The sequence below is a fragment of the Narcine bancroftii genome, chromosome 5 (assembly GCF_036971445.1).
Source record: "Narcine bancroftii isolate sNarBan1 chromosome 5, sNarBan1.hap1, whole genome shotgun sequence".
Classification (NCBI taxonomy): domain Eukaryota; kingdom Metazoa; phylum Chordata; class Chondrichthyes; order Torpediniformes; family Narcinidae; genus Narcine; species Narcine bancroftii.
In genome coordinates, this window is record NC_091473.1 from 170,805,209 (window position 1) to 170,822,366 (window position 17,158).

At 37.6% G+C, this 17,158-nt stretch overlaps 1 protein-coding gene across 5 annotated transcripts in view; it reads left to right on the forward strand.

The window, feature by feature from the left end:
- Window positions 1-17,158, forward strand: part of LOC138764181 (FYVE, RhoGEF and PH domain-containing protein 3-like) — a 243,352-nt gene that overhangs the window by 117,180 nt on the left and 109,014 nt on the right. For 4 of the 5 annotated variants that reach the window (XM_069939738.1, XM_069939740.1, XM_069939742.1 and 1 more), the window contains 3 exons: window positions 10,921-11,082; window positions 13,912-13,950; window positions 14,738-14,927. In XM_069939738.1, coding sequence (XP_069795839.1) covers window positions 10,921-11,082; window positions 13,912-13,950; window positions 14,738-14,927 — 391 coding nt within the window. The remainder of the gene's footprint in view (window positions 1-10,920; window positions 11,083-13,911; window positions 13,951-14,737; window positions 14,928-17,158) is intronic. The other variant, XM_069939739.1, reaches the window with a different exon arrangement.

Here is a 17,158-nt window from a genome sequence, read left to right on the forward strand (position 1 = left end):
TCCGCCATAATCCTGTATTCCTTCTGCCTCTCCTTCGTTGCGCTTCAATTGATGTCACTTCAGTGGGTGGGAGTACAGCTGCAGTAGACAGGAGCCGGAGTGTGCTCCAAGGCGCCTCTCGTGCAGCTGTCCCTTTCAGGTGGACAGCGTAGTGCTTTCAGGGCTGCCACCTGAACGACGATTCCAAAGCTCTCCATCCGCTTCTGCAGGTGCATTCTTGGTGGACAATGCACCTGAAAGCAGCTTTAGGTAGATGTGCATGGGAGCAAGATCTGGGACAGAGGGACAACTGTTTATTTTGCGAGCCTGCATAATCCACCGACACTCATCATTGAGATTGTTTGAGGGGTTATTATTCATATTCCAATCTATGGAAGGTAACTGGGTGGAACTTATTTTATGTTTCTTGTAAAGTTCTCTTTTGATGGATAACATTTCTCATAGGTTTTTGTGCAAACCATATTTCCGATTGATCTCTGAAATGTAAGCTACATATTTTTGAGCAGCTTAGCTCACACTGCCTTCTTTATAACACTATCCAGAGATTTAGCCCTGTACCCCTGAAAGGCAGATTTGTGAGGACAATTTATTCGGAATTTATGGTTGTTGTCAGATTGCAGCAGGTTCTAATTTTTGAGTCACACTATTGTTTTCTGAGGAGTTTTCTTGTCTACTGTTAGGAAGAGAAAGAGTTTTCTTAGGAGTTAGAGATTCATTCATTACACAAGGGGATAAATCTGTACTCAAGGTGCCAATTTTATAAATGATGATTATATGTTCATTATGAATTATTATAATTTGTTTTCTCATTGAGATGTGACAAAAAAAAATATTTGTCACGTTTATAGGCCATGTATTAGTGGAAAGTTACTTTTCAATCTCACCACCATAAGCATTATAACTTATGAAATAGAAAGAATAGGTCACTCAGATCCTCATGTCTGCTTTGCCATTACTTATCTCAGTACCACTTTTCTGGGGAGTAGCCTTATGTCACTTTAATGTGTAAGAGTCTACTAGTCTTTGTCTTCAGTATATTGAATGATTTGGCTTCCACAGTTCTCTTGGGTAGAATTGCCAAATATTCCCTCTTCGCTCTGAAAATCTGGCCCTTTGTGACCTGCTTTGGGATCGATGCTTAACTCTGTTTATGCCCAAGCAGCATTAATTCAAGCTGTACTTGGAGATGTTGAAAATCTTAATTCATGGGCGAAGAATTAAGTAGAGGGCAAGCCCTCCACAATGTCTCTTTAGTTCAGCAAGAAGTGGAGATTGCAAAAATTTTGTGTGTTTCAGTGATCAGAGATAATGCAGCTCAAAAGCTATGATTGCACAGCAGTGCTTTGTGTTACAGGACTTCAGATGACAACAGAATTCTCTGTGCAAGTCTTAGCTGTGCCACAGCAACACGGTATTTTCCACCTCTTTGAGGCTGTCCATCCTCAAGATGGACAAGCATTGATGTTTCTCAAGTGCATTTCTCTAATCTCCATTTGCATTGAGGTTTTGCCTGATTAATGTATCATAGATTCTCTGTAATCTTTTGTTGAAATTTGTATTCAGCACTGGTATTCATTCACAACACATATTACTATACTTCAGTGTAATCAGAGGGTATGATTATTCCTGGATCATCATTTTTGTTTCATCCTAGTTCTCTCTGCATTGTACATGACAGCCCTGTGATAGTACAGATCTATCACCAATGTACATAGTGTAGATAGTTACTGTATCTAGACTGTGCTTACAGCGATTGGCTGAGAGCTAAGCCACACCTATTGTCTGGGCCTTAAAGGGTTGTGTCCCTAGCCAGGTCGGATCATTCCGGACTGGTCGGCCACCTGTGAAGAGCTCCTGTCTTTTGCTAATAAAAGCCTTGGTTTGGATCAACAAGTCTTTGGTTCTTTCGACGAGCTCTACAAGCCCATGACCTTTTTTTTTGTCCTGTTACAGGGTCTCAACCCAAAGTGTCAATGATCCTTTAGCCTCAACAGATGCTGCTTGACTCACTGAGTTAATCCAGCAGTTTTGTTTTTGCTCCAGTTTCCTACATCTGCAGTCTTTTCCTTAACTAAACTATGCGAAATATTTATCACTAATGTTGTCTTTTTATTTTAAAATTGATTCATCCAAGTTATTTTCTAATTTTAATTTGTGCTGTTTGATTTAAATAGCATAATTTGAATGACTGGATTCTTAAAATAACTTTTAATTGGTCTTTGGCCACCAGATTTCTCCACTTAAACCTTTCTCTGTGACCTTCTGTCTTTCTTCATTTAAGACATTCCACTTTATCCAGGAATTAATCACTTCCCCTAAAATCTCCCAGTGTGATTGGGTTTCAAATTCAGTAAGATGATACTCCTGTGAATTGCCTTTGGAGGTTTTATTACATTAAAGGTGATGTTTAATTGCAGGTGTTTCGAGTTACGACAAGGAAGGAGGGCCTCCCCAAGACCACTCTGGCTTTATTGAATTGTAGAGGCATCCATCACTGAAATGAATCCTTCAGTCCTCCTTGTTCATAAGTGGAATTGTGGCTTATCTATGCTAATTCCCTCTGCCTGCACTAAACTTGTACGCTTCTTTGCATTTTCCTTTCTTTTCTTTGTAAAATACTTTTATTGAGTTTAACATATAAATCCTATGTACATATCACAAAATAAATCAAAAATCTATCCATAATTGTCTTTAACTTATTTCTTTAAAACATCAAATTCTATCAATATGGTAATTAGCAGTTTATCCCTTTCTCATAATATATCCCAATATAGTTCTGGATTAAAAAATAGGGCTAAAATTAAACAATCCCTTTATATAAACAAAGGGTAAGTTCTATCTTAATTAATGATATGATCCATGACAATCATATTTAAACCCATATTCAACAAATTAATCTTAAAAAAAACCCCAAAAATCCCCTGACTAATCTAAACCCCCCCCCCCCCAAACAAGGTTAATGTAAAATTGTAAAGATATAGATTGAACAGTGACCTTCAGACACCAGACAGCATTTCTGGAGCATCCAGACTTCTTAAAACTTCCAATTATGATAGTAATCTATCAATGGGCTCCACATAGCTCCAATAGCTCAGTGGTTAGAGCACTGGACTTAAGTTTCTTCCTCACAGAGGCTTTATTTCTGTGAGGGGCTCTGGACAAAGTGGTGACTCTTTATTTTCTTATCTTCCTGACAGTAGACAAAGTTAAAGAATTTAATGTATGTTATATTCAAAATGACAATAATGTAACCTTTACCTCTTGTCAAATTGAAACTTTAAATCTTTAATGTTATGTCTAATTTTCTGCAAACTTAAGCAGGACATAACATCATGTAGCCACTGTGTATAAGTAGGTGGAGAGTCATCCTTCCATTTCATTAAAATTGCTTGTCTAGCTATCAACGAGGTAAAAGTTAAAAATTTTCCTCATGGATTGAAGTCAAGAATATATTCCCTTCTCGAGAAAAAACAAGCAAATCAATGAGAGGGCATGGTTTTAATTTAATCTTTAGAATCTTTGATAAAGTCTGAAAGATACCTTTCCAAAATGAGGCTTCAATGATTTTACACTTAACGCATAGGGGATCAACATCTGGGTAAAAAAAAGATAATTTGTCTTTGGACATATGTATCCTATGCACCACCTTAAATTGTAACAGACAATGTCGTGCGCAAAATGGTGATTAATTAATCAAGTTAAGAGTGGAAAACCAATCTTGGTCTGAAAATTATATATTCAAATCACATTCTCAATCTTTTTTAATCCTAGTCATTGAGGCTGCTCTTAAATATAATGTTATTGTAAATAATTAATATTAATCTATGTTTTGGGTGAACTACAAATCAAAAAGTATATCAATGATATTTTTCTTGAGATTCTAGGAAAATCAGAAAGCTTAGACTGAACAAAATGTCTAATTTATAAATATCTGAAAAATTTTCTATTGGGAAGTTTAAATTTGGCTTTCAATTGTTCAAAAGAAGCAAAATTCTTTTGAAATAAAAAGATTTCTACAATTTGCATTTTCCATCCAATAACTTCTCCAGCAATATATTTTTCCAGCCTCCTTCCCTCTTGTCCACCACCTTCCATATTCTTTCCTTTCAGATATTTATCGCATTCCCTTTTGAACATTATATTTGAAATGGCTACGCAACTCCTTGAGACCAGCCATTCTAAATGGGGGCCTGGGAGCCAAAGCACATTGAAGTAGAAAAACTTTTCACCTCAAGTGACGTAAATATATTTTTTAATGTAGATGAAAAGAGAGAAAGAGGAAGAAACCAGGTGGAAGAAGGCAGCCCATAAAGTTTGACTACAGTCTGGAGGGAGGGGGGGTGGTGTGTGGTTTATAGCTGAAAAAAGCTTGAGAATGGCTGCTACAGACAATGCATTAGACCCGATAAACTTGCTATGTTTGTAAAAGAGAAAAAGATTCCTTATTACACTTTTGATTCTATTCGTTCTGTGTCTGCCAATTCCTGACCTTTCAGTTGATGGAAATGTTACTCTGTATCTATTTGTTTGATACCCATTTTTCATCCATCCATTGATTCACCGATCCCCTTACAACATTGAAGCAGAACAACTCTAGCTGCCAGTGTATCTGCAAAACTTGAAATCTCTTGTCCTTGGAATAAGTTTGTAAGTCTCCTTTGCACATTTTCCCCAAAGAGTCGCAGGGTTATGCCACGCTGAAAGAGACCCTTCAGCTAACCAAGTCTGGACAAACCTTCAATCAACCAAGTTACACTAATCTTTATGAATTTCCACTTTTATTCTCTCTACTTCCTCAATCTTCCCCAGACTCTAATGTTGATCTGCACAGTGACCAACTAGTTTACCACTCTGCACATCGTTGGTATGTCGGAAGAGAATGGAGCACCACATGGTCACAGGGAGAATGTGTAAACAGCAGCTGAGGATTGAATCCATCTCTATACTCTTGTGAGGAAGTTGCTGTGCCATCTGTAAACTTTACATTATGCCAATGGCACAAGTGAATTAGTTCATATTTTCCTCAAGTCTTTATGTGACTTAACCAATGTTTTATAAAGTTCAGGGCTTTCTTGATTTTGCAATCTGTGCTTCTACGATATTTATAAACTCCAGGATCCCATATGCTGCTTTAACTGCTTTTCTAATTGGTCTTGTCGCTTTAAATTATGCATGTGCACCCACTGATATCTCTGCTCTTGTTCCCTGTTTAGAGTTGTCCTCAAGGTTTTATTTCTTGTTCTTACGTTTAATGGCTTTAGGTGAAATATTAAAGGATGCTTTTTCACGCAGAGAGTGGTGGCAGAATGGAATGATCTTCCAAAAGAGATAGTCGCAGCAGGGTCCCTTCTGTCATTTAAGAGAAGGTTGGTTGTGTAAATGGATGTGAGGGGTTGGAAGGTTATGGGCGGAGAGCAGGAGGGGGAAGCTAGTGGAGTTGTTCAAGTGAACCTGCGTGGACTTGAAGGGCCGACATGGCCTGTTTCCATGCCGTAAACAGTTATATGGCTTATATATGGCTTCCTACTGAAGACAACATTGTGCATTTCTCGTAAATACATTTCTACTGCTCTCTGCCCATTCCTGTCAGCCTGTGCTCCTCCCCCTGCTACTTCTTCCTCTCCTCTTCTTAACCCCCTCCCCCCCTATATTTTTATTTGAATGCCTGCTTACTTTTTGCTCATATCTTGATGAAGGGCACAGGCCTGAAACAGTGGTTACCCTCGACTTCCCAAAGATCTTGAATGACCTGCTGAGTTTCTCCAGCACTTTGTGGATTCCACTACCATCTCCCAGTGTCTGCAGACTTTCCCGTTTGACTTTTTATTTGCGTTGCTGCAGCTGGTTATATTCAGTGACTTTTACTCTCGATGACAACCTATGCAGCCCCAAACCCGATCCCTTTTGTAAATCCACATATCCACATCAATGACATGTCCCTCTCATTCCTTTCTGTTCATTAAAAATCTCTGTCAATCCTCAAGTTTATCCCTGAAATATTATGGCCATGGCGTGGCAATTTCCTTCCTTATTTTCCTCAGTAAATTTGCATGCATCTCATCTGGACGGATGTTTCATCCACTTTAAGAGCAGCTGTCCTTTCTAGTGATGCACCGTCAATAACTCCAAAAGACTGAAGTTATGTAAAACTGATAGGCTTTTATTCACAATAGAATGGAGTTATGTCCATGCTCGTCAACTGTCCTGAACTGGGGAGGGGGCTGTGGAACAGTCACCTTTATTTGGGGTTGTAGAGCTCGTCGAAAGAACCAAAGACTTGTTGATCCAAACCAAGGCTTTTATTAGCAAAAGACAGGAGCTCTTCACAGGTGGCCGACCAGTCCGGAATGATCCAACCTGGCTAGGGACAAGGCCCAGACAGTAGGCGTGGCTAAGCACTCAGCCAATTGCTGTAAGCACAGTCATTACATACTCTAGATACTGTAACTATATACATTGGTGATAGGTCTGTGCTATCACAGGGGTCGGTGGGAGGAGCCACAGGTACAGTCGACCAATGGGCATGCCCAGACAGATAAATATGCAAACAGTGGTTGACCACATCTCGTCCCTGGGCTTCATCCATTTTATCCCATGTAGTATCTCAGTACATCTTTTGTTGTAATTCCAGCAGTATTCTCTTCTTTGTTGAGGTCTGATGTAAAGTACTAGTTCTGTACCTCAGCCATTCATGTTCACTCTCTCCAGTTGTTAAACAGCCTTGTCTCTTTTCCACTTGCAACCCTTTTGCCACCAACATTCCAATAGAAAACTTTTGAACGTCCATTTATGTGGCTGACAGTTTTAACTTTCCTTTTTCTTAGCCTCTCATTTTCGAGGGGAAGTTCCATTTTTAAAAAAAGCAACTCTGAAATTGGTTTGGAGTTATCAGCCGTGGCATTGGTCATGCTTTATATTTCTTTATTTCATTGTGTACCTTTTTGACCATCTTGGGAGATCTACCTATAACTTTCCCACCCTTGTCCTCCATTAGTTGGATGGCTGTGGTTAAACCACATCAATACAAGCTTTGCCAAGTCTACCAAATTTTGATTCCCATGTCCAGTACATGGTATAAGTTTTCTTGTTTTGTACGCTGCCACTTTTTTTTCTCAGATTGTAATTCTTCCACTTTCTGAAGAAATTTTGCTGTACTTTTTGCAGATATTAGTTGTTCCATGTACAGTAAAATTCCCGTTAACTGGAATTCAAGCAACTGGCAAAAGAAAAGCACAGAATATAAAAAGGTAACATGTACTAAAGTTTAAAATTGGCGCCCCCTGATGGTTAGTTCACCAGTCATGCAACATACAATCTCAAGCAACAGGAAAATTCATACACCCAGCATCTACCAATCCCCACAGGTGCTGGATACCTGTGGTTTTACTGTACTCAGATGCCACAAGATTCAAGTCAATTATCTCTAATAATACCTCTTTCAAATTTTCTTTTTATCTTACAAGGACTTTCTCAAAACCAATTATTTCACCATTTTTTATTCATCTATTCCTCAGCTTCCATTTTTGCCCAAAGCCTCAGTGAAAAGCATTTAGCTGATTTTCTATACAGTATACATTAAGAACTGTTGTGTGTATGCAAATTGTCATGAGTTTGTTCCAAAGTAACTTTATTACTGCAAGCATAAATTCTGACATCTTGCTTTCGGGGATATTGGTTTTAGTGCTTCCACATTTATTTCAGACCATGAGACTCAATTAACATGTTAAATATAAATTTGATGTGGGCTTTGTGGGCATCTGGGTTCTGCAAATTCTGTCTGGAGAATTTACAGAATCTGCGTGCACCTTTGTAATAAAATTAAGATGCAAAGTTTAAATAACTTTAAATTTGCCTTGAATACTGGAATTATAGATTACATTGTTCCTCTTTAATGCTGTGCGTTAAACTCATTAAAAAAATCCTTCAGGTTGATATCATTAATTACACTTTGCAAAGCAATAAAATACTCCATGCTAATGTTTTAATTTATGTGAAACACAATGCACCTTGAAAAGCATTTTAGTGTCGTTTATTGAAATAACATGGTCTGAGGTGAGTATATTTTCAAGCTAATGTTAGATTAGTTTCCAAGATGATTTTTTATTTCTCAGAAAATGTGTCAGTTCTTGCTATTTTGAACAGCCTGACAAACTTGTAGTCTGCTCATTTACTGCACATTCATTGGAGCAGTTTAATTGGTTACAGGCTCCTTATAAATTACACTTCCTGACTTGTTGCTGGTCAATATTCTGGCCAGTTTATTCATTCTAATGAGTATGTTGCAGCTGTGTTGTTAAGATTCTATTACATCTACAAGCATGTGTAACTTCTTGGAAATGGTTGCATTTCCTTTGATAATTTATTGCAAACCGTGCAACTACCATATATATTATTTCTTCAGTAAAGACACTTTCTTTGAACTGGATGTTGAACAATTTTGTAAAATCAGTAGTTAACTGGAAGGATTATCCTTGGATAACATCAGTAGATTGGACAGGATTTTTGGCGAGAAATTTGATTAACCTTCTGGATCGGATGGTCTCCATCAGACATTTGATGAAGGTTGCATGCTGAGAATTCATAACTTACTACATCTGACCAATCGCTTGATTTTTTTTTGCCTTTGCAACAAGGAGAGCTGATAAATCTGGGAAAATTGTCCTTTGGGGATGGCCTGTTCATTGTTTCTTTTTGCATATTCATTATAATGCAAATATGGTTACCACTGCAGTTTTAGTTATATTCATGTTGTCATCAAAATTTGCTTCATAAATTCATGATTTTTGACAAGTTTGTCGTTGAATTCAAATGTTCGAAGTTTTTAGGTACCCATTTGTCTCCATAATAACTGAAACATGCTGATATCTCTTCACAATGATCAGCTCTGGAGAAATGTGCAGATGGAAGTTTCGCACGAGCACAAGATGCTTATATGGTCAGCATATGATCTGGTAATGGACATTCTGATGTGTTTTCATTGTAAACAGGTTTAGAAGAAGATAATGTTTTATCTGCGATTTGATTGAAAAATATTGACAGAATGGGTTATGTGCAGCTTCTGCCCCTGTTGCTTTTGATGGGATTACATTACCTGCTCTATATTCCTCCAGTACTGGCTCCCTTTGTCCCAAATGCATTCCAGATATGCATCGTTTTAATACTATCATTTAACTGGTCGATACAGGCCCTCAATGTTGACAGTAAAAGCAGCAATTGAAAATGATTGTACAATAATCTTTTTAACAAAGTTCCAGCAAATACATACCCCCCCTCCCCCCAACCCCCTACTCTTGCAGTCCTGAAATGACAGTGTGGCATTTTCCAAAGGAATCCATCCATAAAATTTTCAATCACAGATGTTATATACTGCTTGAAGTGAAAGCAATGGGGACACCGAGTCAACCACAACAGATGAATGTTATTACATGATGAAATTAAAAATGAAGTTTAAAATAGAAGTTCAGTTCATCTAATCTGGAAGCAATGAATCAATTAACTTTGGGAGAGAGGAAAAAAAATTCAGTTTGACAATGAATTGAACCCCAGATCTTTTAGGTAGAAACTGCAAACAGATGGTGGATACAACTTTGGTGTGGAAAAGCGCATGGATTTAGATTATTGGCTTAACTACATTGTGCTTATTCTTTAAATACCTTTTATTATCATTTCAAATAAGAAATGATTGCTGCCAAATCTATACCATATTCTTTGACAGTGCTGTTGGCTCCAGGCTGAACTGCTTCATCAGAACAGAGGAAGGGTAAAGCTTTAGTCAAACACAAAAGTCTACAGATGCTGTGGTTGAAGTAAAACACAATGCAGGAAAAACTCAGCTGGCCAAACAATGTATTTTGTGTAGCAAAGATAAAGATACAGAACCAACTTTATAGTCCACTCTTGATACTGAATTCAGACCAAGTTTCTCCTCGCCCAGTCAACTTTTGCGAAGTTCTGCACAGAAGAGTACTTGTGTCTAAATTGGGAGATCTGCCTTCCAAATTAGTCAAGCAGATTCCTAATATAGTTGATGTCAAACATTTTACTTATTGGATAAAGTGTTGGACTGTTTTGTCACAACCTTTGTGCATTCACTGTCACACCAGCAGCACAGATCCTAAGTTCCAAACATGGACTGAGATTGTATGAAGCTCCAAGTCAGCCAGTCAACACGCTCCTAAACACCACCCACGATCCTCCTTCAACTGATACACCAGTGGTCATCTGTATTGAACAATGCGGAAGAAGCTCTAGTTGGCAAATTGGATGCCCATCACTCTCCTAACATTGATTGAGAGAATGAGGAAAAGCAATTTTAAAGATGTGCAGGGAAAGAAAACACGCATGGGTCTGAACAGTGAATGAAAATTGGAGAAATCAAAAAAGGTCTTGTGCTTCTTGGTTTGAAACACATTGGCTAAAGAGTGCAAAAGCAAGTTGAATTTGACTCTACACACAGAGAGGACCTGGTGAGGATTTGGAAAAGTTGGTTGGCGACCAGGGAAAAAGACTTCAGCAATCTCCAGGAGCTGGGTTATTCTCCTCAAAAATTTTTTAAGAAGTACAGGGAGCAATCTGTATGAAGTGTTCTAAGCCACTGTGGATTTGGAAAGAATAAATAAGGAGAAAAAAAATTCATGCCTTTCAAAATGTAGATTGGGACAGAAGAATGCAATACATTTTTATGTTGTCCTTGCTTTCTCCTCTGGAATGTCCTGCCTAAAAGAAAGAAATTAAATGATAACACAAAAAAACGGATGCATATTACGTATTGAAACACTTGCGACACAAAGGAAAAGAGGTGAACAGGACACATTGAATTGCTCTTTTCAAAAGGTCCCTTGTTTGCTTGGTGTTCTCTCTGATTGGATGTGAAAGTAATTGTGTCCAAAATATATCACTGAAGTGAACATAATTTTTCAGTTGCAGGTCATCCTGGAACTCCGCTGCAAGTCAGAAGTAATTCTGAGTCCAATTCAGGTCACCTTCAGTACCTTAGCTCTGCACCATGTATTCAGCAAGCAGGAAGGAAGTTAACCAGCAAGTCATCATCAGTTGGGAAAGCGACAGCCCGAAAACCTCAAGGCAAGTCTCAGTGAGAATTATTTTAATTGGGGTATCAGCTTGTTTATTGAGTCTAAATAAAGATGAAAAAAGACTCATTTGTCAGAAGATTACACTATTTTTTCCAGTGATAAAAGAAGAGTAAAATTTAATTAATTTTAGAATACTTTATTTTATTGTTATGTACCTTTATTTGATAAAACCAATAAAAATATTGAAAAATAAGTAATATTTAAGAATATAAAATAAATAAAATTATAAAAGCATAAAGATGCTGGAGGTTTACATGTTTTTACAGATTTGCCTTTTTTAATTATAATTTTTTTCATTTAAGCCTGAGCAATTATGTGAACTTGTCCTTTGAACTCTTCCATTATCTGATTAATGTTATAATCGTTCCATTTCATCCATAATCCTAAGGAGGTGCCTGTCAATCTTTACCAAAATTTTGGGCTTCCTTCTGATCAGAGATTTCTCCTCGTCTTTAATGGCAGTAACATTTCTGTCCTGGTACAACTGTTTTCTCTTGATCTACAAGAAAAGAAATACAAGTTCAATCAACTTCCTGGGCGTATATGTTTCACATCAGCTGATGGTTACATTTGAAAGCTCTTTACTAGTTGGGTGCAAGTTGGCAAATTGCAGTCAAACCTCTAATTTTATCACTCGGATTTTCACCAGTTTCACCCGAAGGAGTTTCTTATTAAAAAGATAGCAGAGAGGAATTGTGGAAGTATTGCTCAAAGCTGTGGGGTTTGAGAAGATCTAAGACTATCCCAAGGGGACCATCTTTTTTTTCCTCCAGGAGCTGAAGAATTGGGAGGAAATGCCATGGTAACAGGCTATTTCAGCCCACGAATCCGTGCCGCCAAATTTACTCCCAGTTAACCAACACCCTTTGTAGGTTTTGAATGGTGGAAGAAAACCGGAGCCCCCAGAGAAATCCCCCGCAGACATGGGGAGAACCTACAAACTCCTTAAAGACAGTGTGTGATTTCAATCCCGGTCTCGATCGCTGGCACTGTAAAGGCATTGCGCCATCTACCTCTTCCTTACCACTGAATCTGTACATCTCCTTGTAATATCACCAGCACAAGAGAGGGGCCAGGTAATTACAGTGAGAAATGTGGCTGAAAGGAGGGTAGGTGATAGGATTTGTTGAGACATGGTGGGAGCAATATATCCACTGCATGGGATGTTGGAAGATCATTAATTATCCATTTTTTGGGAGGAATTCATTGCTATGACCAAAAGCAGCATGTGTGCAAAGACTAAGTACAATATTTAGGCATGTTCCATCTCAATAATCGTGTAACTATACATCTAGATTAAAGTAGCAGCTGTTAATTTTGCTGCCTCATTCCCTCTCTTCAAATTTTTATAGATAGGATGTATTTCCATGGAGAAGGAACACAAATGAAAGAATAATTGAAAGAACTTGAACACAAATGCACTTGATCTGATGCCTTTGTCCATCTATAATTTTTTTATCATTTTTTTTTGGATCAAACTACAACAATTTGTCTGAGAAAGAAGGATCAAAATTTGCAATGTATCGATCTAAATCCCTCGACTGGGTCATTAGGTTGTGCAATATTCTCAAGGAACTTTGTTTGAAATGAGGAGAAACTTATCAAATTTGCAATGCACTTGATATCTTTGTTTTCAAATTAAGTTGTCAAATCATTTGGTGTGGGGGGGGGGGGGGGTAGTTGTTAAATCACACTGAGTCACTGAAAACAAATTTTGAAAGTTTGACCCAGAATTCACAATGGAAGTAAATTGCACACAAAGCCTGCAATATGGTGAAACATTTCCTGATGATTTCAATGTGGACCACTCCAATTTGAAATTTAGGGACATCGGAGCAGGAGTATTTGCTTTCCATTTTTGCTTGTCAGTATGATCATCTTTGGCCTCCATTTCTTTTTAACCTGACAAATCTCGTTAGCTTTAATTCCCCTGAAGGGCAAAAATTCATCCTCTCAGCCCTGAATATAATCATTGACTCTGTGATTACTGCTCTTTAGAGAAGAGAATGTCAAAACTTCACAACATTCTGAGAGAAATAGTTCCCATTACTGTCAGCCTTATCTGGTTAATTCCTTATTTGTGAGATACCGCCCCCTAACATTCTTGCAGAGTGTAAGCCTCTGAAACTCTGTCACATATTTTTGTTTGAATTAATACCTTTTTTAAACTCCAGCTTATATTTGTAACACTGCTTTTAAATAAAGCAAAACATTGTTGGGAAATTAGAAAGCAAAATAGAGATTTGATATTTAGATGACCTTGCCATCATATGTGATGTGCCCAGTTTTGGACTAGATTGTCTTAAACAGGTGCAATTTGCAGTACTTTGGAAATCCCAGCTGATAACTCCCACAATTTACATAAATTACTTGGATTATATTTAACAAATTGAGACTTCTTTGCCTGTATTTTACTGTTGATGGCATTCACTTTGAGCATTAAGCCTCATACCAACCCCAAGCACGTCTACATTTAACTCTTGTGATCATTTGGCTTCACAGTTGCTGATCTCATGATTTTTTTTTTTGAATATGTGCTTATTCTTTTTATTCACCTCCATCAAATGGCGCACTTTTAGATCTAAAATTGGTTTGTTTTTACAATGTTAAGAAATGCGAAGGTCAATGTCAGACCACCATCTCCAACTACCTTGCAAAGGCAATAATGAATCACTTCTTTCAATCAGGCAATCTTTAGACTGATGTTTAATTTGAATATCTGGTTGCTATGATTCGAATACAGTGAAAACATTTAAAGTTTATTCAGTTATGCATTGGGATCATGAAGCTATACAATATGTCATGTATTCTCTTCCAGAAACACCACCTCAGATTTCTTGTAATGCATTCAAAAAAGGTACATAAACTATAGTATAGTTCCTTTTTTATCTTATCACTGCATTTTCCATTTTTATCACTTCATATTAGCAATATTCTACACAAGTGACTGATTTACAAAATGTCTGAGCAACTTGAAATAACAAAATAAATAAATTGTTTTCCATTATATTTTAAAAATTTTCTGATTAACTCGCATTTTACTGCTTAAAAGTTTTAAAGTTGATGTGCTCTTTTTGAGAAAATGCATTAGAAATAGAAAGAGGAAGGAAGCTGTGGAAGAGCTGAATGTCTACAAAAAGACATGCCGAGCACATAACTTGTTTTACACCAAAAACAGAATTGTGCTCTTCCAACTGCAAAGTGGTAATTTATTAACATAACATCAAACACCAAATATTCTTCCTCTGACATGAGCATTACTACTCAAATGAAGCTTAACTACTGCTTTTGTTGCCTTGGGCACCATATAAATGCAGTTGCTTACAGTTACAAAACCACATTTTTTTAATCATTTTCAGTGTTTCCTGTTAAAGCAACACGGAAGCACATCTATAGCTTTCACATGTGAGATGCACTACAAAATGTCTCAAACTGAGCGATTAAAATGGATTATTAGAGAAGAATGTTTGATCAACGAAGCTTTTAGAGTCTGATAGGTTACTTTGGAGAATGTGGTTGAATTTTGTCAAGTAAGCAGAAACCTGGGGTAAGACAAATGAAATGTGTTGTCTCCTTTACTAGACTACCGCTGCATAACAATGAGAAGTTTTGGTGATAACTTATTGTGTGTATTTTTATACTAGTACCTCCTAAACCCGTTCACCTACAAACATTGCGTCAGGAGGAAGCATTTCAGCGGATTCCTCCAGCTCCATCAAGGCCTTTACCAGCTGTTCCAAAGCAAAGCAAGAACTCCCAATCGAAGGGTGAGAACCAGGAAACAACAACTCTGCCTTGTGTCTCCTCACTTATTGAAAAGTTTGAAAGTGTCAGGTAAGACATTCTGTTGCCTCCTAGACCAAAAAGAGCATTAAAAAAAACTCTTGGACCAATTTAGATAATGCCAATGGTAAACCTTTTTCATTTGCTTTGCTTTTGTGGGTGAGATCTCGGATGGGACTGCAGCTCACTATTTGGTTATCTTATTAAACATCTTTTTAGAGGATTTTCTGAAGATTTGAAATTCTAATGTTTGTATGTGTTGATTTATCCTTGAAGATGTGTAGTTTTACAATAAATTCCTAAACCGTTAAATTTATTTTTAAAATGTTCTAAATTAATTGCAGAAAATGGAATATATATATATTCCATATAAATATATATATATATAATAATGTGTGTGTTTGTCTGTGTGTGTATATATATTATTGATTGTTATATCACACACACATCCATATTCTGAAGGCAGAAAATATGTTTCCACTGTGTCAAGGAAAACGTACCACTCTCAATGAAAGCAAATATTCTAATATTTTGAAATTTAAATGGAAATTGAAATGTCTTTAAAAAGTAATTTAATTGTTCTGGACTACTGTCACAAAAGCTAAATGCTTGCCTTCCAACTATACAATGATGTGCAGAAATAACTTATTTGGTTTAATTCTTAAAGATTTTATTAGATCTCCAGTATTTTTCTTTCCAATGTTTGCCTTTGGTTTGCAACATAAAAATACAGAGGATATAAATTTGACCTCTATTACATGCATTTAGGGATGCAAACATATTTTATTCTGTATACAGTATTAAATTCTGTGGACATACATGGAGAAAAGTTTCAAAATGTAATGCATGAGCAAAGGAGTTGACCCTCCGGCCCACTGGGCCTGCTCAGCCATTCAATGAGATTATGGCTGATCCGATGATAGGCTCATCTCCTTTAATTTTCCTACTTTGTAAAAATCTATCCAACCTTACCTTAAAGATATTTACCGAGGTTGCCTCCACTGCTTCGATGGGCAGCGAATTCCACAGATTCACTATCCTCATAGCTGCCCTGAATTTACTACCCTGAATCTGTGCCCTAGTTCTGGTCTCCCCTACCAATGGAAACAACTTGCCTACCTCAATTTTATGCCCTTCATAATTTTAATCTCTTTCTATAAGATCTCCTCTCATTCTTCTTCTAAATTCCAGCGAGTATAGTCCCAGATGACTCAACCTCTCCCCAAAGGATAAACCCCTCATCCTCAACTTGGTGAACCTCCTCTGCACCACCACGAAACCCAGTACATCCTTTCTCAATTAAGTAGACCAGAACTACATGCAATACTTCAGATGCAGCCTCACCAGAATTTTGTATAGTTGCAGCATAACTTCCCTGCTCTTGCATTCAATCCTTCTCAAAATGAAAGCCAACATTCCATTTGCCTTCATGATAGCCTGCTGCACCTGCAAACCAATGTTTTGTGATTCATGCACTAGCCCTCCCAAGTCCTTCTGCACGTCAGCGTGCTGCAATCACTTGCCATTTAAAATATTATTCAGATCATCCATTCTTCCTTCCAGAGTGGATAACCTCACATTTGCCAGCATTGTACTCCATCTGACAGAGGCTTGCTAATTCACTTAACCTATCTGTATCTTTCTGTAGACTCTCTCTATCCTCTGGGCAATTTGCTTTTCTGCTCACTTAGTGCCATCAGCAAAGTTGGATACGCTCCACTCTGTCAAATCATTTATGTATACTGTGTGCAGTTTCAGGCCCAGCACCAGGCACCCTGCTCAACACCGAATGCCAACCAGAAAAACACCTCCGCACCCCAAATCTCTTCATTTTTATTGGTTAACCAATCCACTTTCCAAACTAATACATCACCACAGTTCTATGCATCCTTATCATCTTTTATGCAGCACCTTATTGAACACCTACTGGAAATCCAGGTAAACAGCGTCCATCTGCTCCCCTCTATCCACTGTTTTCAAAGAACTCCAGTAAATTTGTCGAACAGGATTTGTCTTTGCTGAATCCATGCTGCGTCTGCCTGATGGATCCATTTCACTCCTGATGCCTCGTTAATGACAGCTTCAAGCATTTTCCTAACGACAAATGTTAAACTAATTGTCTATAGATCCCTGCCTTTTGCCTACATGCTATTTTCAATAATGGCGTGACATTCGCCGTTGTGCAATCCACCGGGACTGGTCCAGAGAATTTTGGAAAATTATCACCAAAGCCCCTACTATAATTTCTGCCATTTCTTTCAGTTCCCTGGGATGCATTCCAC